Source organism: Lactuca saligna, chromosome 9 (genome assembly GCF_052625555.1).
Source record: "Lactuca saligna cultivar CGN05327 chromosome 9, ASM5262555v1, whole genome shotgun sequence".
Classification (NCBI taxonomy): domain Eukaryota; kingdom Viridiplantae; phylum Streptophyta; class Magnoliopsida; order Asterales; family Asteraceae; genus Lactuca; species Lactuca saligna.
Genome location: NC_136425.1, coordinates 63,379,280 through 63,403,370, shown reverse-complemented (window position 1 = coordinate 63,403,370; position 24,091 = coordinate 63,379,280). Strand labels below are relative to the sequence as shown.

General features: G+C 39.0%; 1 protein-coding gene across 1 annotated transcript; it reads right to left on the bottom strand.

Moving 5' to 3' along the window:
* Positions 1-2,550: 2,550 nt before the first annotated feature.
* LOC145017316 (uncharacterized) lies at positions 2,551-8,159 on the bottom strand. Its single transcript, XM_078975364.1, has 3 exons — positions 7,994-8,159; positions 3,825-3,891; positions 2,551-3,732 (listed from the first exon to the last, which is right to left on the bottom strand). Exons 2-3 carry the CDS (start codon positions 3,861-3,863, stop codon positions 2,578-2,580), a joined length of 1,194 nt encoding a protein of 397 aa, XP_078831490.1. The 5' UTR covers positions 3,864-3,891; positions 7,994-8,159; the 3' UTR covers positions 2,551-2,577.
* Positions 8,160-24,091: the final 15,932 nt, after the last annotated feature.

Here is a 24,091-nt window from a genome sequence, read left to right as displayed (position 1 = left end):
TTTATCAAAAAATCACTTTTTACGTTACGCGGTGCCATGCTGGTTTAGCCGTAAAACTTCAACGGGTCATAAGTTCTTCGTTATAACTCGGATTTCATCGTTCTTTATATATACGAAACCATTGTGATATATACTATAACTTGGTCAAGATTATTTATTCTAAATAATTTTTTTTTATCAAAAAAGGTTATTATTGACGCTTATTGTCTCTAAATTAAGTAGCTTGAATCTACGAGCGTTACAATGTCACTCTAATGTTGTAAGCTTCAACGTAAACACCCTAGATTTGACACAGAATATTCTTTGTTTTAACAACCTCTGGATCTGAGAACCTGCAAACAAGAAAACAATAGGAAGTAAGTGAAATATGAGCAGTAAAATAATAAATGAGGAAATCAGGATACAATCATATGAGCAAGAGGTATGTGCCAAACTACTGATCAACAGACAAAACATATAAACAAGTGAGAAACCGATTTACTCTGATACTTACGCCTCGTTCCCGAGTTTTAGCAAAGAAAAAGATAAGAAGAGAAAAGAAAGTAAGACAGAAAAGAAGAGAAAGGAAAGGAATATAAAATTGTCTTTCATGTTCCTGAGTCGGAGAAAAGTGAAAGGAAAGTTAAACTTTTTGTTTTTTCTCTCCAAATCCGTCCAAATCGGAAGGAAAGTTAGGAGAGAAAATGATCATTCTATTTCCTTCCCTGCCTCCCATTTCATTCCTTTAATGAAACTCGAGAGCACTAATTTCTTTTACTCTCCTCTCACTTCCATCAATTTCCTTTCTTTTTCTCTCGTTAAGTTGAACTCGGGAACGGGGTGTTAGCCTTCAAAGCCTCCTATATGAGGTCATGTCCTCGGAAAAGAGAAAGCTCGTCTATTTCTACCGCACACTATCTTCCCACTTTCTTCTAAAACATCCCATCTTCCTCTTACCCTCGATCGTTATTGACTTTACTTTCCTTATGGTCGTTGAAGGTGGTCGCCTAAATGCATGCTCATACCACCTCAAACGTCGTTCCCTTATTTTTTGGGTAATCCACGCCACTCCCAACGAGTTTCTTATGGTTACATTTGGGATCGTATCCAACAATATTCTACCGTAAGTCCACCTCAACATCTTTATTTATGCTACTTTCATCTTCCTTCCGTGGTCCTTTGTTGGCTAACATTCTGGTCCACACATCATGGAAGGCATAACTACCCTGTAAAATCCCCCCCCCCCCCTAGTGTCAACGATACCTTCATGTCATATAAAAATCCTAAGATTTCCCTCTATTTTAACCAACTTTTCTTAATGCGATGAGTAACGTCTACCTCCACACCCCTCCCTTATGAACCATGGAATCCAAATACTTGAAGCTCTCCTTTGGGGTAAGAGCATACTCCCCTAAACTTACATCTATTCCTTCGTCATCCCCCCCCCCCCCCCCTCCTTGAAATTTCACCAAAGGTACTCAGTCTTAACATCACTGATGCATAACTCTTTTTCTTCTAATGTCACCCTCCATGTATCCAACTGAGCATTCAACTCAACCCTAGACTCGGCCACCAACACAATGTCATCAACAAATAACATACACCAAGACACTTCCCATGGATCTCACAAGATATCTCATGTAGAATCAAGGCAAAAAGATACGAGATGAGATCCGAGCCTTTATTAAGCCCGATTTTAACTGGGAACGGATCAGTGGTTGTGTTCGGATACATGTCATAAATCTGGCAATACATATAACGAATAGCCCTCACATAACTCCTAGGGACCTTCTATCTTCCAATGTCCTCCAAATTTCCTCTTCTGGAATGCTATCATATACCTTCTCCAAGTTGATGAACACCATATGAAGATCCGTGTTTCTCTCTCTATATTTCTTCATAAGTTGTCCTCAGTCATCAACCTCCCAGACATGAAACCAAATTGGTTATCTATGACCGGCGTGACACTACACAACCTAACCTCTATACTCTTTCCCATGGTTTCAAGGTGTGATTGAGCAGCGACATAATGTTTGAGATGACTTTCTAATATTCTTTGTTGGTTTATACGGTAAAAAAAAAGTTTGAATATGACAAAATAGATAATGGCAGTCATTTTTTTTTTCAAAATTACATTACATCGTACAAATATCTTTTTTTCTTTTGAAAAGACAAGGATCTTCACCGAAAGTGGCAAAAGGTTTTCGTAAACTTTGGTTGCAAATATTACAATTTTCTTCGATGATATTGCAAAGTTCTGAGTTGAAAAATACGAAATGTGTACTGCTACAAGAGGTATTCTCAAACCCCATTTTGTGGTTTGAAGAGTTTTCTTGAACGATCATTTCTGTTAAATATTTAATTCATAATAGTTGTTAATATCTATTTTTTTTATCACCAATAATATGTTTAGATTTGGTTTTTTACTTACAAAATGTCTTGGGCGAGTTGTAAGTATGACATTCATCATCACGCATTCTTTTAAAAACAAAATTATATAATTTCAATTATCTTGCGTGTTGTCGGTAGTTAAACATACAAGCTAAAGCACAAATAATATAACAAACGAACTAGTTTCAACCAAGTTTTTAAACACTTCTAATAATATCGAGCATTATAATGTTGAGCATACATATTTAGTCGATTAATATACGGAGTAACCCATGCGGAAGCACACACATGTTTGAAATGAACCCATTGAGGCACAACCGGAGGCATTGGATACCCTCCTTGTAAATCTAATTTGACATAATGGTTATCATTAACATGTCCAACCGCAATAGCCACATGTTGATACCATACAGGCGGAGTAGACCGAAGCGGTAAATAGGTCATACTATCTCCAACATTCAAACAATGTAATATTACATTATACCTTGAAGCAATCAGGATACCTATATCATGCAAAGTCATCCAATACTCCAAAGACGCAGCTATATCCGAACGAAAAAAATTCAAAGAGTTGTGAAGTTTTAACCGACATTCCCGTCCAAAAATCTCATCATATTCATCCCTATGTGTATTCAACTCTTCCATTAAATCATATCGAATAGTTGGCCATGCATCTTCATTAAAACCAAGACAAACAGCTATCGCTCGAAACCCACAGTTTCCATCACTTTTTACATTATGTATGTGTGTTATATACGGATGAAACAAATTAGGTAATTGATTTATGTATGAGCATGAGTGGTTTTTTTGCTCCATATACGAACTATGTCTCAATGGTTCATGGTTCATACGTCTAAAAGGTTCTTCGGTTGATGGAATGGTTAACTCTTTTAACTTCCCGAGGTATTTCTGGCGTGCATTATATATCGTTTGGAGTGAAGACACGTTATCTTTATTTTGTTCCTTTAATGTTGATAAAATATCAGATGGTTTCACATTTTTCTTTATCAAATCAACCACCAAACGAGTTTCCTTATCAGACAATCGCATTGCATATGGATGACCCTCCATACTTGATGCAGGTTCATGATTATGTTTTTCACATACCACTTGTAAAGTCCAAATACCATACAACTTCGAGTGTTTTCCAGCCAATTGGAATGGACAATTAATTTTTTTTGACTTGGTATTTCTAGTAGAGGGTTTGACGCTTTTGTAGATTCCACCACGATCACACATAAGTGTAGTTTTAGATATCCACCCACTTGGTTTTACCTTGGTTCTTTTAATGATGATAATGTAACCAAGTGAACGTCCTTTATTTTGTACCCATTCAATTAAATCATGATGAGTCTTGAACACCTGAAAATTTATTTATCTTTTGTTAAAAATAGATTATGTTGCTTGATAATTTAGGAAGATGAAATGAATAGTAGTAAAATAAAATACCATACCATGTCTGTGGAAAATGCTGATTTATGAGAACTCGTCATTTGCTTTGAATGGGCGAGATGATAATGACTGTTGAGAGTAATATTTCCAGTATTTGAAATTTTATAAAGGGTTATGCAATAATAGTAGTATAAATTATTGTAAAAAACAAATGTGTTCTGAGTTATTACTTATTAGCTTTAAATGATGTAAATTACATTATATAAAAATAATAAGCTAAAAGTTATTTTTGAAGTATTTTCGAGATTAAAAGTTTTTTTTCTTTTTTTTAAATAAAACTAAAATCTTCTATGTGCCGAAACTTTTTGTTGAAAGCAAAGTCAAAAACTACACCCTTAACTAGAGATACAGGCATATGACATTATTTTCGTATTCAAATGCAACCGGAAACGAGAACTTAATTATTTTTAAAAATTAAATAAAAATTTTTATATATATTAACTGACGGTGTAACCCGTACTTCAATTTAATAGAGAAATAAAACAATATTTTATTATCATGGTCATATCCAATTTTACTCTATTTCGTTTAACTATTATTACGTAATATTGATGAAATAAAATTAAGTTTATAGATTTACTTTCATCTTAATTTTAGGGGTTAACTTAGGTACGTAACAAATTATTAACACAAAATGGTTTAGATTATATTATAGTATTATACTAAAACGTACATTACTTTATAACATGTGAATTGTAATTATACATAAACTTATATTTAATTGTAAATAAAAAGGAAAATGACTCTTGAGGGTAATTAACTTTTGCGTTTGTACTCATTTGGTCCCTTTTATTTTTTTTGTATTCAATATACCATCGAACTTGTTGTTGATGTTTACCATAGCCCTTTTGACCGGCTTTTGACCTGTGATAGCCGGTCAAAGGGTTATGGTGAACACAAACAACAAGTTCGATGGTATATTGAGTACAAAAAAAAGGAAAGGGACCAAATGAGAACAAACGCAACAGTTGGTTACCCTCCTGATTCATTTTCCCTTTACTCATTTACAACAAATCCCACATCATCTCCTACTGATATTAATGATTTTTTGAGATTCATTCTTGCTTCTCTTCAAAACATAACCTACAAAAAAACATTATTCATGCATGTACAACTTTGTAATGCACTTGAATATTTATTAGGGGAATCTTGATTAAGTAGGCGCATTTCATGACTACATTTACATTTTGTAACACTCAAAAATTTAAGCCAAATTTAAACTTTCAAAAACACGTCGAATTCGTCAAAACATTACAACTTTGTTTTCAAAATACATTTATCTCATAGTTTTCCCAGAAACATAACACAATAGGAGGAGCTGTACGATCATGCTTTTGCCTTGCTGCGATCCCCTGAGGTACCTGAAATAATAAACTGAAACTGTAAGCCCGAGAGCTTAGTGAGTTACCCCCAAAATACCGATACACATACAGTCCACATAACCATGTCACACGTTAACATATCGTAACAAACTGAGCAAAAAAGCACATAACGGGTCCACATCTTTACAGATTGGAATACCCCTGGGCCCACAGTGTGAGTATGGAATACCTACCGGGCCCTCAGCTCACATCTGGATTGCTACTGAGCCCTCAGTACGCATCTGGAATGCCTACCGGGCCCTTAGCTCGTATCTGGAATGCCCCCTAGTCCTCAGTATGAGTCTGGAATGCTTACCGGGCCCTCAGATCATATCTGGAATACTCTAGGGTTTGTTGGCTACCGCACGGAGCACTACAGCCTGAACCCATCCCACATAACATATCACATGTAACAGATAATGCACATACCGGAAATCAATCAGTATCACAGGTAGTCCTACAGTCCTACCCTCAAGCGTATCAAACTAGCATGCATAACTAACTTCGAATCAACATAATACAACTACTAGGATATCATCTCCAATGGGCCGACCTTGGTGCCTTAGACCCCCTTAGTATAGTGAGGATAACTCACCTCGCAACTGTCGTCAGAAATAAGATAGCTCAACTCTCGGGTCCAACACGAACCCCACCACCTAAAAGTACCACACAACCTTTTTCATAAATCTCCCAAGGGGGTCTAACGCACCAAGGTCGGCCCATTAGAGATGATATCCTAGTAGTTGTATTATGTTGATTCGAAGTTAGTTATGCATGCTAGTTTGATACGCTTGAGGGTAGGACTGTAGGACTACCTGTGATACTGATTGATTTCCGGTATGTGCATTATCTGTTACATGTGATATGTTATGTGGGATGGGTTCAGGCTGTACTGCTCCGTACGGTAGCCAACAAACCCTAGAGTATTCCAGATATGATCTGAGGGCCCGGTAAGCATCCCAGACTCATACTGAGGACTAGGGGGCATTCCAGATACGAGCTGAGGGCCCGGTAGACATTCCAGATGTAAGCTGAGGTCCCGGTAGGTATTCCATACTCACACTGTGGGCCCAGGGGTATTCCAATCTGTAAAGTTGTGGACCCGTTATGTGCTTTTTTGCTCAGTTTGTTACGATATGTTAACGTGTGACACAGTTATGTGGACTGTATGTGTATCGGTATTTTGGGGGTAACTCACTAAGCTCTCGGGCTTACAGTTTCAGTTTTTTGTTTCAGGTACCTCAGGGCATCGCAGCAAGGCAAAAGCATGATCGTACAGCTCCTCCTATTGTGTTATGTTTCTGGGAAAACTATAAGATAAATGTATTTTGAAAACAAAGTTGTAATGTTTTGACGAATTCGACGTGTTTTTGAAAGTTTAAATTTGGCTTAAATTTTTGAGTGTTACAAAATGTAAATGTAGTCATGAAATACGCCTACTTAATCAAGATTCCCCAAATAAATATTCAAGTGCATTACAAAGTTGTACATGCATGAATAATGTTCTTTCGTAGGTTATGTTTTGAAGAGAAGCAAGAATGAATCTCAAAAAATCATTAATATCAGTAGGAGATGATGTGGGATTTGTTGTAAATGAGTAAAGGGAAAATGAATCAGGAGGGTAACCAACTGTTGCGTTTGTTCTCATTTGGTCCCTTTCCTTTTTTTTTTGTACTCAATATACCATCGAACTTGTTGTTTGTGTTCACCATAACCCTTTGACCGGCTATCACAGGTCAAAAGCCGGTCAAAAGGGCTATGGTAAACACCAACAACAAGTTCGATGGTATATTGAATACAAAAAAAAAAAGGGACCAAATGAGTACCAACGCAAAAGTTAATTACCCTCAAGAGTTATTTTCCCTAAATAAAACTAATAAATAAGATAGAAAGAGTTGAACAAAGTTTATTTATTATAAAGGTAACCCTATCCATAACATTAAAATATTGCAATTTTATTAATTTAACAATCGTCTATAATGTTCAAAACTTATTATGTGTATCGTAATAATAATAATAATAATAATAATAATAATAATAATAATAATAAATAGATAGAAAGAAAACTAAGAGCACGGATACTTACATTTTTCAATATTTAAGCAAAAACGACACTTTACCGGATAGTTTAAGGCTTTAACTACAAGATGCCAAACTTACAATAAAATTATAAATACAAATAACAAAATATAAATATAAATATAAATAAGTAACATATACTAAATATGTAAAATAATTCGAATAAAATAATAACGAAAATATAATATGGGGAACACAAGGACGTCGGAAATCACCGCTCCCTACACAGCTATATATAGGCTACATTATTATCTAAAACCCCCTCTACAAGGTAAAGTTGCACACATCACATCTGACTTTTTCTTTTAGTTATTTTTTTTTTTCAATTTTTATAAAAAAGTTTCATAAATCATTATTATTATGTTATATTACACTGTTAATTTACTGCTAATTTGTTATGGTTATACTAATTAAGTATTACGTTCTAAAGATTTTACAAGCTTCATTACTACTACTTTTACTTGATAAAAATATAAGTCATTGTGAAAATATAATAACCATAATTTTACGAAATTTAAGAAAATCATAACGAATTTTTCGAAAATCAAAATTTCCAAAATTGCTTTTCAATATGAATGATGCTTGATAAACCTATGAAAACATTACAGATCCGAATAAAAGAAGAATAGAAGATTGGAGATGGGTCAACATTGTAAACAAACCCTAAGTTAAGTATCAAACAAAAAATAAATAATAATAATATAATTCGGAATTAAAGGTTGGAAAAATACCTCTTTATAGCTTTATCAGACAAACAGAGGCAACGGGAAGCATGCAGCACCGATGAGCGGGCGAGTCCTGAAGGCGGCCGGAACTCGAGAAGAATGAGAGACACGGAGAGGCAGATAGCTGAGGTCTGAGAGAACCGAGAGGCTGAGCCCTGAGGGCTTTTGAACTTATTTGTTTGTAAATATAAAGATACATTTTGTTGTGTTAAGTTAACCCTTGGTTTATATTTAGTCAAATAGACACACATACAAAATGAGAATTAAATTCTTACAAAATTTCAAAAATTGTCTTTTCCGGTTTTTAATTTTATTTCAAAGTAGTTGTTATGAAACATTTTTTGGAGCAAACATTGCTCACCCTTAATTTTTAGAGTAAATTACACGAATGGTCCCTATGGTTTGGGGTAATTTGCACGTTTGGTTCCTAACTTATTTTTTTAACTCGGAAGGTCCCTAGTGTTTGTTATTGCTACACGTTTGATCCCTATTGTTTGTTTTTGTTACGCGTTTGGTCCCTATCTTACCTAAAAAGATAATTATTTAAATAGAGAAAAATGATAGAGTAGGTAAGGTAAGGAGAGAGGATGAGATTGAGGGTGTGTTTATTTAAATAAATTAAAAAATCAAGGGAAAAATAAACTTTTTATGTAAGACAGGGACCAAGCGTGTAACAAAAACAAACAGTAGGGACCTTCTGAGTTAGAAAAATAAGTTAGGGACCAAACGCGCAAGTTACCCTAAACCATAGGGATCATTCGTGTAATTTACCCTAATTTTTATTTAGTTTTTCTTTTAAATATAAATAAAAATACTATATTGTCATTTAATTTTCTTATTAACCGGTGGGATCTCTCTCCCTCCGGTAACATCACCATTTCCCCCGCTAAACCCTTCTTATCCAGACCTCCACTCCATTCTTGACTTCTTGTTGATGTCATTTCTCTTCCTCTTTCTGAAGAACCTTAATAATCATTCTATTGTCGAAAAAATTGACCCCCTCCACCCTTAAAACACCTAGACTCAACTATCGTCATGAAACCTACCTAACAATTAGAAAGTTAGGGCTTGGATGGCGACATAGAGGAAGAAAATAAGGATTGAACTGGTAGGACATTGTGGTGTTCGTTATAGTTGAAGGATAACATCGTTGGGGTTAGAATTACTCGAAAAAGATAGATTGGGAAGAGATCGTCGCCCTTAACCACCTCTCATTACCGCCCGAACCAGATTTGCTTGGCGGTCGATGGTAGTGATGATGATTTGGCGGTGGTATCGAAGTTTGTTAGATAGTATTGATAGTGGTTAGAAGCAAGATGTAGTGGTGACGACTAGGTTTCTCATGTGGGTGTAGTGTCAGATTTAGATTTCTCTATATTTTTCTTGATTTGATTTCAGGTTTTTGATGGCTACTAGTGGTGGTTGCTCGTTATTTTAGGTGGTGGTGGGAGTAGGTGTTGTTTTGTCTACAATATGCAATGATTTTTTGGTCATGCCAGAATCTACAAGTGTTGCCAGAATTTTGTAGGTGTAACAGACGGAAGAAAGGACAATGGTGGTGTCGATGGGGAAAGAAAACGTAGTATGTGTTGGAATGGGTGGTGTTCCACGATAATGGCGGTGGTCAATGTTAGTAATAGTGGTGCAAGTGAAGGGTGGTGGTGGTAGTGATAGTGGTGTTTAATGGTAGTGTTGGTGATGGTGTTCAATGGTAGTGGTGGGTCGAGGGTAGTAATGATGGTGTTTAAGGGCACTGGCCACCGGTGGTGATGTTGACTGATGATCGTGTTAGAGACTAAATGGTAGGGATGACCATGAGTCGGTTTGGGTCGGTTTTTGGCTAAAACCAAACCAAACCGTAGAAAGTCGGTTTTTCGGTTTTTAAACCCATATAGGTTCGGTTTTTACATGGATCGGTTTTTCGGTTTTTCGGGTTGGGTTTATGGGTTTTCGGTTTTAAACCGTGGGTTTATGAGCTCCTGTTTTTTTTTTTTTTTTTCCTAATTTTTGGGTTCAACCCTAGTGAAAATACGTTGCGATAAATAGTATTGTATCAACTTTAAATATACTAAAATAAAGAGTACGAATTCTAGTATTATAAAAGCATAAAAGTGCTCAAAAGATCAAAGTTTAATACTATTAACAGTTTGTTGAAAATAAACATAAAATATTAAAGAGATAAAGTCTAAATTCTAAAACTAAAAGTTTAAATTATAATATAAATAATATATATTTGGGTCGGTTTGGTTTTTATGGGCGGTTTTATACGTCAAAACCGAACCAAACCGTTATTTTTCAGTTTTTGTAAAATTCAAACCTAAAACGTCGGTTATTGCTTTGGTTTTGGTTTTTCAATTTCGGTTATGTCGGTTTTTTCGGTTTTTTGGTTTTCGGTTCGGTTTTTGCTCATCCTTACTAAATGGTGATTGGTGCCGGAGTTCTGGTGATGATGGTGGGTTGAAGCACACAGAGGTGAAGATAGAGGTGATGTGGAAAAGAGAAAGAGAGAGAAATAAAGAAAGAAATAAAGAAAGAAAGAAGGAAGTGTTGTCTTCAAGATCGGTGAGAGGACAAAAATGTAATTTTATCGTAGGTTTTACAAAAAATAAAAAATAATAAGAGAGTTAATCAAAAAGACTAGTAATGAGACATATTTAAAACTAAAAAGACTACTAGTATGCAATGTTTGCTCTAAAGAGACCATTCATACAAAAAAAAAGATTTTATAAGGACTACTTTATGGAAAAATTAAAAAACATTAAAAGCATTTGTAAAGTTTTATCTAAATTTTTTAAAATTATTTTTTTTCTAGATATTAATAAAAATGAAGGTATTTTCAAAAAATAAGTTGATTCCCAACTTACTCAATCTATTTTTTACATAAGCTCCACATTACTTTTTTTTTGTCTTTTTCATTTTTACGAATTCATAACATGTGAAAATTATATCTTTTTCAACCCAATTGTTATTTCACTATTTTAGTTTAATTAAATTAAAAAATATAAAATAAAATATAACATAATATATATTTTTAATTATAAAAAACTAGTATGAATAAAAAATAAACGATAATTAAAGAAAAGGTAACAAAAAAAAGGACAAGATAATAAAAGAACTGCATGATAAGAAAAAAAATACACGATAATTCTAAAACTCTCAATCATATTTTGCTACAATTTCTAATTCCATTCAAACATTGTTTGTGGAACCCTTCCTGTCAAGTGATTATGCGGGTTGTGAAAAAACTTCATGACTATCTAGTAGAAACATTCATGTCAAGTGATCATTTTCATTCAAACATTTGCTCTGTTTATATTGTGGATGCCGACAATTTTGTTAATGATATCAACGATTTCATTTGGTGTTAATGATGTCGATGTCACTTTCTTTTATTTTCGTAGTCTCCGAGACTATGAGTTTATTTCATGAAACGTATGTTGTTGTAGGTCGAATCCGGGTGGAAATTTTACATCAGATGATGTTGTATAGGCATTGGATGAAGATGTTTTGGTTCGTTTTGAAGAAAGAGGCTGAAAAATCCCAAAATCACAATAAAGTTTTTCATTTTTAATTAAAGATAAATTATTGTTTTCAGCCAAACCCATGTAATAAAAACCCAAGATCAAGTACAATTGTTCCAAAATCAATGTATCATAACATCTCTAAAACATATCACCAAAGGATGTGTACGATCATGCCTTTGCTTTTCCCCGATCCTCTAAAATACATGAAACATAAAACTTTAACTGTAAGTCAAAGCTTAGTGAGTTCCCCCAATATACCTCCACACAAACATATAACCACATGCATACTAGGTCCACAACCATCAGGTTGGATTAACCCTAAGCCCACAACATGAGTCTGGTTTGCCTTTTTGGCCCATAGCTCATGTTTGGATTGTTCCCGAGCCATAACATAAGTCTGGCTTTCCCTACTGACCCTCAGCTTATGTCTGGCTTGCTCCCGTGCCCATAACATAAGTCTGGCTTGCCTTTCTGACCCATAACTTATGTATGGATTGCTCCCGAGTTTCTTAGCTTCCGTACAGAGTAGTATTTCCTCAACCCAACTATACTATGTCGACATATGCAACAAATAAATATATAAGCAGTAAACAGATAATCATACAGATCTAACTGATCACCACAACATAACAACATCCTATATATCAGGATACATAACCGAATGGGCCGACATTGGTGCCTTTGACCCACGAGTACAATGAGGAAACTCGCCTTATAGTATGAAAAGATAACAAAAAAGAACACTACTCCAAATTCCAACTTGAATTAGACTTCTTCGTGAAGTCCTCAACTACAAATAACTCGGATAGTGCTCTCGCATCTCTACATCGGGTTCCCAAGTCCATTCGAAACCCTTCCAATGCTGCCACTGAACTTTGACCAATGGAACCACCTTGTTGCACAAGGTCTTCGTCTTCCTATCCAAAATTGCCACTGCTCTCTCAACATAATCCAGGCGATCATCAACCTGAATGTCATCTAAAGGAATCACTGAAGAATCATCAGCTACACACTTCCGTAGTTGAGAGACATGATAGGTGTTGTGAATATGACTGAGCTCCCCAGGCAGATCTAGTCAATAGGCTACCTTACCAATCCTGACAATCACTCGAAACGACCCAATATATCGAGGCCCCAACTTATTCCTCTTCCTAAATCGTATTACACCCTTCCAGGGTGACACTTTTAATAAAACCATATTGCCAACCTGGAACTCCAACTCAGATCGATGTCTATCAACATAAATCTTTTGCTGATTCTGAGTTGTCGGTGACCTCTATCTGATTTGCTGAATAATCTCTATCATCTGAAGAACAACCTCGGTCTTTCCTATGACCCTGTTCCCGACCTCTCCCCAACAGACTAGGGTACAACACTTCCTCCCATAAAGAAGCTTAAAAGGTGGTGCACCGACACTGGAGTGATAGCTATTGTTGTAAGAAAACTCAGCCAAAGGAAGGTACGAATCCCAACTCCCATCGAAATCTATAACATAGTCTCCCAGCATATCCTCGAGCGGTGGATAGTTCTCTCAGTCTGGCCGTCAATCTGCAGATGATAAGAAGTGCTAAAATGCAACCTCGTACCTAGTCCCTTATGGAACCTTTACTAAAAACGAGAAGTGAATCAAACATCTCGATCAGATACAATGGAAATTAGAACACCATGCCAAGCGATGATCTCTCACACATACACATCAGTCAATTTCTCGGTCATGGAGCTTTCCCGAATAGCTAAAAAGTAGGCTCTCTTGGTCAAACGGTCCATTATAACCCAAATCGCATCAAACCCCTTAGCCGTCCGAGGTAACTTGGTGATGAAATCCATGGTGATCTTTTCACATTGCCACATGGGAACCTCTAAAGGCCGAAGCTCTCCGTGCGACCTCTGGTGCTTGGCCTTGACCATCCAACAATTCAAGCACCCCTCATCATATTAGGCTATCTCTCTCTCTCTTCATACACAACCACCAGTAACTAAATTGCAAATCCCAATACATATTGGTGTTGGATTAGGTGTCTAAGTTCATAACTATTTCTCGAATGTACCTGACCCGGTTGGCATGGTCCATTTGGGTTGCATGACATCATGACACTTGGATAGACAAAATGAGAGGAAGGACATTTAAGGTTTAGTAATATATTATAAGTTCTAATATATTAATAATATTATTTAATTAGTATTGATCAAGAATTAATTTGGTGATCAAAAGGAGACTAATTAAATATATGGGGTTGATTGTGTAAATAATCCATTCTTATATAGTGGGCTAATGATCCATGGTTTATTGAAATGGGCTAAAACCCATAAGGTGCTCCATGGATTGTCCATGGAGGTTATAAACCCATGGATCATGGAATATCAAAAATTCATGTCAACTAGGGTTTACATGTTGTAACCCTACTTGTGACACCACTATAAAAGGACCCCATGGGCTACCAAAATCGGCACTATGTGTAGAACAAGAGGGCTAGACGATTTTGTGTGATAGTGTGCCTCTCTCAAAGTTATTCCAAGAGTTGTGGTGTTGTGTGAAACATTTTAGGCATCACATTTGGGGTGCTAGGCTCACAAAGTTCTCAAGGAATCCAAGCAACGAGAAAGGTATGTTTTTCCTACTAGATTTTATGTTTCAAGTTCCCCATGCCATGCTAGATAGGTTAAGAACCTTGGAAAATCAAATTTGCATGTATCTTAGTAAAACATAGATCCAAGGTTTCTAGGGCTGCATGTACACCTTAGGAGTGTTAGAATGCTCAAAACCCTTCAGTGATATCAGAACTCATGTTTGTTTTCTTGATACTTGATGCAAATTGTTGAAAAAAACTCAAAATTATGCTTTCTGCCTAAGTGAACTTGTCGAGTCCATGGGGGGGGGGGGGGGGACTCGACGAGTCCATGTGTTATTTCATCCTACCCGTCGAGTAGGTTCTTGCACTCAACGAGTAAGAGGCTGTGAATGCAGATTTTCGAGTTTTGCTGTTGGAAATGGACTAGAAACATTACCCTAAACTGTTTTGGTCTTATAAAACTTGTTTTAGATGGTGTAATGGTTATGCTAATCCATTTACAATGTCTATTATCAAAATTTCAAGTTTTATATGTGTTATTTATGATTCTTGAAATTGTTGATATGAACGTTCATACACTTATGAGTTTAGAAGATCATAGGAATTATTTGCAAATAATTTGTTAGTTTAATTCTTGATCTTGATGTGTTTTAATGAAATCCATAATTTTTCTTCAAGTTATGGATTACCAAAATTCATTCTTTTAAAGTCCATTAAAGAAACACATAAGTTACATGAAACGAAGAGTATTCATTTTAACAAACCATTAACTCATAACTTATGAAGTGGAAAAGTTTTGAAAGTTACAAAACTTGCCCTCAAGTTTTGGAACATGTAAAGTCACTTTAGAAACTTTAGTTCCAACCCCTAGAATTTTAAAAGTTAAAATTCAAACCTTATACTTTATAATATTATAAGTTAATAATATATATATATATATATATATATATGTGTGTGTGTGTGTGTGTGTGTATAAGAACAAGTCGTTTTACCGTTAATAGGCCTCATTCACGAAGCCGATCTATAAGGGGGGGGGGGGGTATAAGGTTGTTGCCTATAAAATGGCAGTTTAATGGGTGTCTACTCTCACCCACCGCTTCCTTGGCTAGTGGAGGCTCGTTAGCCGAACGGGTAGGATAATAAGTTTAATCGTCATTAAAAGTATAATGGTTATAAAGTAACTAAATGTTTTATAAATTCTCAATCTTAGTTACTTTAGGAAAATATGAATATGATGTTAACCCATGAAATTACACTTTGCACTTTTCTTAAGTCGTTAGTGGAGCGTGTGTGGTTAACCGACACACTAACCTGGATTTAACAAGGTAGGAAAAGGGTGGCTTAAGGTTTATCATAGATCGGTGGAGCGCGTGTGGTTAACCGACATATCGGTTAGGTGATAAAAATTAAGAGTACCAAGTAATTTGCATGGTTATTTCACATCTTGTTTTATGATCCTCAGTATCCTAGTGACAAACTCGAAGGGCACACTCGAGATTGAAACATGCCATTGAAAAGTTCAATGAATCTCAAAAGAATCTAGGAGTTTCAAAACCAATTAAAACCTAATAATACATTTCGATTTTCATGGTGGAAGTTGGTGAATCGTGATTCACCTACCTTCAAATATTTTTTAGATTGAATTACGGCATCCCTCTTCTAAGTTATAAAATATTTGGGTTGGTTCATAGCCTTAATATTACATTGGGGTGTCTTATTAAGGACTATCATTATATCTAATCTAAACGTGTGTTTTTTTTTCAGATGTCTTCCAATAATGCTGCTTCTGGCTCAAACCCCTACCGGCTCATTCTCTCTCATGAACCTATGTGGGAGAGTCATCTTCGATGGTTCCAACTTTAAAGATTAGATTCGAAACATCAGTATGGTCACTCATTACAAGGACAAGGAATATGTCCTCGACAAGGAGCTTAAGGAACTTGATGAGTCGTATGTTACTCCTGAGGAGATCGTTGAATTCCGGACACATGAGAAAGATGTCACAAAAGTGGCATGTATCATGTTGGCCATGATGACAGCCTAACTCGAAAAGTCCTATGATGACTTTTACCCTTTTGAGATGCACTAGGACTTGATGGACCGCTACCATCAAAATGCTCGTCAAGAGAGGTATGTCATTATCTCCTAAATGATAACAACCCGAATGAAGGATGGTGAACCCATCACGGGCCACTTACGGAAAATGCAAAGGTATGTGGACCGTTTGCTGAAACTAAATGTGAACCTCCCTGAGGAGTTGGCATTTGACATCATTTTTCACTCCTTACCTTCTTGTTATGATCAATTTCGAATGACATACCACATGAACAAGGAGGAAGTTACACTCAGCAAACTTCGAGGACTTTTGAAGACTGTCGAAAGTGGTCTTAAAGGTAAATCGGTTGTTACCACTCTTGCTCCTACTGCCACCCCTATCTTAGCATTCAAGCAAGGTAAAGGGAAGAAGAGGAAGAGCCCTTCGAATGGTACTGATGAGATATGGTCCACTGGCATGGCCTAGACTACTCTAGCGCGTCAGCCTGGCCTGACGCACTCCTACCAGCCCTGCCTGGCGTTCCCTTGCCAGCCCTACTGGAGTACTGGGGACTCTCCTGTCGGCCCGACCAGGCACTCCCTCGCCTGGAACTCCCTTGTCATCCCTTCCTGGTGTGCGCCTGCCAACCCCGCTTGGGGTACACCCGCCAGCCCCTCCCATCGCCTCCGGGTGGCCTTGCCCAGCTCATTGCTAGTTGGGCCCGAATTGGGCTGGCCCAAGGCCTGACCTAATTCCCATTGACCTAATTATCCCCTATATAATGAACAATATCTCCTCCATGGAGAGGGATCTTCCCCCATGGCTCAGCCGCCACTATACTCCAGCCGGGTGGCTCAGCTGCCACCCGCCACCATCAACCACCACACCAGCATCACCAAGATGGTTCTCTCCAACTATAGAGGACCATCTCAGATCTTCCAGTTGATCTAACTTGACCGTCGGAGTCCGCTCCCGGGGCACAGTCCCTGGGACAGCTCTAACGAGGTTCTCTGATTGTGACTAGCAGATCTCCGCCGCAGCAGAAGACCAGAAGACTTGCCGGAGGTCGATATCGCATCATTTGGCGCCATAGCGGACACGAACGAGCATCCACCATCTCGTTCTTGCCTAGATATGTTCAGATCTGTTGTGCTTCAGCTCAGGTTTGACTAGATATGTTAATGTTTAGCATCATTTGGTTCAGATCCGCTTGGTTATTTACAAGATCTATCCATATGATTTAGTTTTTTCTAAGATTTGTTCAGATCTGATGTATTTTCATCTAAAGTTTGCTCAGATCTGTCCATTTCTACCCTCCTTAGTTCGGATCCGATTGGATATTGGCAAAGATCTATCCAGATCTGATTAGCTAAGTTTCAGATCTTTCGATCTGATGCACTCTTTGTTCAAGATCTGAAGATGTACTTAGTTTATAACTCAGATCTTTAGATCTGAATGTTTTTGTTAACTGATTCACCTTTCAAGTTCTAAAAACACAATATCAAGCCCGTTTTTATTTGTATTTTCGGGGAGAGAAGAGGGTTTTTTTGACCATTTCTCCATGTTTGTTCATATTTTGGTGTTTATCGAAGTAACTTGAGAGGAGAAGAAATTTTTCGTGACTTTTTACTTTGTTTTCAGTTTATGTTACAAAAAATGACCTTCAGTTTATGAATTTCTTTGCAAAGCCCCTCTGAAGTAGTCTATTTAGTGTTTTCTCTAAAAAGATTAGAGATACAGAATGAAAATTGTTCCAAATCTGTTTTTTGCTCATATCTTCATAGCTTGTTGAGCAAGCTGAAAGAAAATGAAGCTTTATGAGCAGTACCTTATTAGATCCGTTTTTCTTTTTGAGTTTGTTCAGCAAGGGGGGGGGGGTGGAGAAAAGAAGTTTTTTATGAGTTTCTTTTGTTCATACATCATCTGGAAATTCTCCTCTAGTTGTGCATTTTCTTGTACATTCTTACCCACTGCAACAGTTATTTGTACAAACAGCTATATGGCTTGTACATTTTACAAAACCATAATAAAGAAAATAGAAGGGAGGAGAAGTTTTGTTGGGTATTAACCCATTTTCAGTCCATGTACTTTTCTAAAAACCTCATCTTTAAGATTAATAAGTTCCTGTAAATATTTTATCTTCTCAAACTTTCAGAAAACACATTTTCACCCAGATCAGTTTTACAATTCCTTTTTCATGGTTTACTAAGAAAGTTGAGAAGCAAAGAAATTTTTTAAATTTTACCATATTCCAGTTCATAGATAATTAAAAATTCATTTTAGCAATGAGTTTATGTATAAAGTTGTGCTGTAATCCTTATATATTTGAAGACACTGGTAAAAATTATTTTTACCTTATAGTTTTACCATGAATAAATGGTTTTCTTTAAAAAAAGGCGGAGAGGTAAAAAAAAGGCATAGAGATGAAGTGTTGAAAGAAAGTAGACAGTAAAAAGAAGAGAAAGGATACGGACACACAAAGTTGAGTGGTGTTTCCTTCTCACATCAACAAAAAAAATGAGATACAAATTGCTCTCTGTCGTTTCATGGCCGACCACAAAAAGAAAAAAAAGGGGGAAAGGGGCATGGTGTATAGACAAATGACAGAGCTGTCAACAAAAGTCAAAAGAAAAATCGGGCCCCACTTGGCTTTCTCTCTTTCCAATGGAGTAATGGCCTCTTCGTTTCCAATGAATCACCAGCGACAACAACCGGAGCGTCGCCATCGCCAGTCACCGTTGTGCCACCCCTGCCACCGGTCATCTCGAGACAGCGACATCCGGTGAAGCATCCTTGGCAGCAACCTTCAAGCCAGCGCCCAAGCGTCTCCAATGGACCTAACAAACTAGTGTCAAATGCTACTTAGGTTGTCATGTTGTGAGCAATCCCTAGACTACTCGCCCACCAGTGGAACGATCACCTCCTCCGATCGATGCATCTACAAGGCAACAACAACAACCATCGGGGACTACGCAATCATTGGGAACTACAGAACACCATTGCCATCATCACAGTTGTACAACCTCAAGCTATCGGAAAGATGAAATCCGGCCACCTCTAACCCCAACAAAATTGTCCAGCTGCTATCATTGGTTCCCTGTGCTCAATTAATTGTCACCGACTGAAGCCACAACACCGCCAGAACCAACATCACCGGTTGCCCCAACTAATCGAGGTCGACTCCGACAGTGACTTTCACCCCTACCATCGGCTGCTTTCCTGCTTTCTCAACCCATCGCTATCCTTTTCCACCTTCAATTGAGCAACTCCAATCGTCGACCCAGCAGCTCCAGCCTCCAATCGACGATGGCAAGGCCATCAGTGCAACCCTTCGCCAGACCATACCGCGACCCACTGTGTTTCATTAATCGCCACCTGTGGTAGCACATCTAATCTCCCCTGCATCTGTCGAACTCTAGCGTGTAATCACCAGGAGCCCCGACCACTGGAGGAACTTAAATCGCCAGCTGACCATTGCCGCTTGCCTCCAGTGTCAACAAAATAGCCTCAACTGCAACCCCTGTCTTCACCAACACGCCTCTTTCTTTGGCATTTTCTTACGACAAAATGAGATAACAAAGTTGATGTAACCCTCAAAGCTAATAAAAAAGATAGCGGTCTTACAATATCTATTTCTGTATTTCATATCCACTACATCCACAAACAAACTAGGCTTATGGATTTGCATTTGGGCTCCATTAATTCACAAATGGGTTGAATTTTTTGTAAGTTGGTTCCAAACAGATTTATCTTAGGATCGTATATCAAATTCGACATTTCTTTGCATCGCTTCAATAAATAAATGGGATCATTTTCTTAATATAGGAAATAACTATTTACTTGTGTGCCTCAAGCTTCACTCAAAAAAGAGAGAAAAAAGGGGAGCTGGGTTCCAAACGGGTTGCAACAACTCCACAAGTGGGCTCCATAAATTTTATTTTAGACTTGGCTAATTATTTTATTAGGACGATAGGCTGCAGTAAATCACCTTGGGCTCCGTTTAAGCTTTTTATGGGCCATCTCGTATGCAGGCTAATTTGGCAAAACTTGATCAGCCACTCAAAGCTTGCGTGTTGTGATCCCGCCCAATAATATATATTCTCAGAAAACTCTTTGTAGCACGGATCAACTCGAATTTAAAAAAAAATCATCAAAGCTCGTGCGCTCCAACCCAGTCAAGCTAAGTCCAATTTCAGAAGATGTGATCCAACCAACTCAACGTTTCAAAAAAAAAGGGGTGGTGGAGAATAGTAGTATGTTACTACTACTCGTGAAGCATTTTGAAATAAACCCCAGTAGTTGCGCCGCCCGGCTCTCAGCAGCCATGAGATCCAGCTCGGCAACTGTAAAAAGCCCATTCCCCAGTTATTATGTCGCCTAACTCCCAGCAATAACATTGCCCGCCTCCCGGCAGTTGTGTTGCCCAGCTCTTAGCGATCGTGCTACCCAACTCTTCTCGGCCCGCTTGAATCGCCTAACTCTTTCTAGTAGTTGTATTGCTCAGTTTTCAGCGGCTATGCATCCAACATTCTCTCTCTCTGCCTCCTATAAGAAAAAAGAAGGGGAGAGAAGGATTAGCGACACTATGCATAAGTGATTTTAGTGTGAAGGGACAAAGTTAAAGTACATGAAGAGTTGATACTATGCATGATAGTGCATTCCTAAGACGACATTAGTATTTCGGGTCGAAAGAGCAGCATCGTGGTCCAACTCTCGGTAGTCTTGTTGCCCAAATCTCAATAGTCGTGTTGCTCACTTATCGCTAGCAGCTCGCTGCCAAGGCCTCAGCGGCCTTGCTGACCGGTTCCTGACAACAGCCTCGCTACGCATCTCTTAACTGTAGCTACACTATCAAGATGTAAGTAGCACTGCCACATAGCTCTCCGCAAATAGCCAAGACACCGAGGCATCAATTACTAGTACGACTAGAGAGGCAGCAAAGCATCAGGTACCATTCCGCTTTAACCCAAACTGGTCACATGAGCTAGACACATAGATTGTAGGGTGCTACGCCCAGTCGTGCGAGGTTCAGTACCCCCGCCTCGAGTCGCTTGGTTTTTCAGCCCGACTCCATTATAGCAGCAAGCTCCGCATGCGAGGTTCAGTACCCTCACCTCAAATCGCCCAACTTCCCAGCCCAACTCCATAATAGCGGCAAGCTCCGCATGCGAGGCTCAGTAACCTCGCCTTAAGTCGCATGGCTCCCCATCCCGGCTCCATTATAGCAGCAAGCTCCGCATGCTAGGTTCTGCACCCTCGCCTCGAGTCGCCTGGCTTCTCAGCCCGACTTCATTATAGTGGCACGCTCCACATGCAAGGTTCATCACCCTTGCCTTGAGTCTTCTGGCTTCTCAACCCGACTCCATTATAGTGGCACACCCCGCATACAAGGTTCAGTACCCTCGCCTCGAGTCGCCCGACTCCATTATAGCGGCAAGTTCCGCATGCGAGGTTCAGTACCCTCACCTCGAGTCGCCTGGCTTCTCAGCTCGACTCCATTAATGGCATGCTCTGCCAACGAGGCTCAAAGCTCTCAACCTTTGCCTATATGAATCCACGTGATGCTTTCCCGCGTGATGTACTTATGATCGCTGGCAGCCAAGCCCGATCCATTCCACGCGATGCTCTCCCACGTGATTTATCTACAATCGTTAGCAGCCAGGCCCGATCCATTCCACGTGATGCTCTCTCGCGTGATTTATCTACGATCGCTGGCAACCAAGCTCGATCTGTTCCACTCAATGCTTTCCCGTGTAACATCTCCATGAATGTTGGCTGCTAAGCCCAGACTATTCTTCTAAGTCACGCAATATAATTCGCGTATCGTCGTGCATCGTAAGTTGCACATCGTAAGTTTATGTCATGCTTAGCACCACATTTGGGGTCTCTTCTCTTATAATCAACATGGTTTTCCTATGCTCGGACGAACAATAAGGCGTTTCCTAATCTGGTTGTCTATTATGATAGCAAAAAACCTCACTGGGTATTCTCATAAAAACCTTGCCTATGCACCATAGTCTGATATGGCTACCTACGCTGCCCACATCAGACTAGGGGGAATCCAACTTGGAATAGCTCGAGCAAGTAACACCTTCGGAATGGTTATCAATGCTCATGAAGAAAATTATCGATGACATTCCCCCAAGACGATGGAAATGCCATGACAAAGATCTCGTACACCAGCCCCACTCTGCAATAACATTATTAGCAGCTTTGCTCCGCATAACACTGCCAACAATAGTTACGTTGCATCGCACCGACAGATCACACTCCTCTTAGTGAAGGAGTACCAAGCCAGCTCAAGCTGCATAAGCAATGTTTGGCTCATCGCACAACCCATGGCTCTCGTGGGCGAGGTTCGGTCATTCTCTCTGTTATTTAATGTATTGGTGCTTTATCTAGTCTGATCCGATTGTCAGCAACCCAATCGCGTCAGACTAGGGGGACTTGACGATGCACAATTTATTTGACTAAGTCCAGTCCGATGTCATTGGTCGCATACCAATAACACCATACTGGGGGGACTTGATAAAATATGATCCATTAGCATGGCCCAGACTGCTCTAGCACGCCAGCCTGGCCTAGCGTGCTCCTGCTAACCTTGCTGGGGACTCCCTTACCAGCCCCGCTGGGGACTCTCCTGTTGGTTTATCCGACTAAGTCCAGTCCAATGTCATTATCCGCATACCAATAACACTAGATTGAGGGGACTTGATGAGATATGGTCCACTGGCATGGCCTAGGCTGCTCTAGTTTGCCAGCCTGGCCTGGCACGCTCCTGTCAACCCTGCCTGGCGTTCCCTTGCCACCCTTGCCTGGTGCTCCCTTGCCAGCCCTGTTGGGGACTCTCCTGTCGGTCCGGCCAGGCGCTCCCTCGCCTGGCATTCCCTTTTTATCCCTTCCTGGTGCATGCCCGCCAGCCCTGCCCGGCGCCTTCGGGCGGCCTTGCCCAGCTCCTTGCTAGGTGGGCCTGAATTGGGCTGGCCCAAGGCCTGACCTAATTCCCATTGACCTAATTGTCCCCTATATAATGAACAGTACCTCCTCCATGGAGAGGGATCTTTCCCTATGGCTCAGCCGTCACCCGCCGCCATCATCCACCACACCATCAGCACCAAGATGGTTCTCTCTAGCTATGGATCACCATCTCAGATCTTCCAGTTGATCTAACTTGATCGTCAGAGTCCGCTCCCGGGGCACAGTCCCTGGGATGGCTCTAACACGGTTCTCTGATTGTGACTAGCAGATCTCCACCGTAGCAGAAGACCAGAAGACTCGCCGGAGGTCGATGTCGCATCAGGTACCAAGGGAAAGTCCATTGATGGCTCCTCTTCAGGTAGAACCGAAGGTGGTTCTGTCACTCCTTCTGCCAACCCTAAAGAGGCTGAATGCTTCTATTGACATGAAAAGTCACACTGGAAGCGAAACTGCCCAAAGTACCTGCAAGATGTTAAGGATGGGAAAGTGAAACCCAACCATGCAGGTATTTACACTATATTGTCTAATACCTCACCCCATTCTAATTCTTGGGGTCCTTGATATAAGTTGTGGTATTCACATATGTTCTGATTTGCAGGGACTAGAAAGAAGTGAGAATGTGGAGCATGGGAAGATAAACTTGATCATGAGGAATAGGAAAGCTTCACCTGTCACCAACATTGGAGTTTATTCTTTGTTGCTAAGTAGTGGTTTAACATTAGATTTGAATAAATGTTGTTACTCGTCTGAAATGGAGAGAAATATTATTTCCTTTCATGGTTTGTACAAACAAGGGTTTACATTTTGTTTGATAATGAATGAGGTGGTATTAATGCTTTCTTTGACAATGTTCTGTATTTTAAATCATTACCTTGTGATGGTGTATATGAAAGAGAGAGAGAGAGAGAGAGGGAGTTCATAAGCTAAGGAAACAGTGGAAGTCAAATTGACCATGGATAAATTCAAGAGTCAAGTGGTGAAGGAACCTCAAACCCTA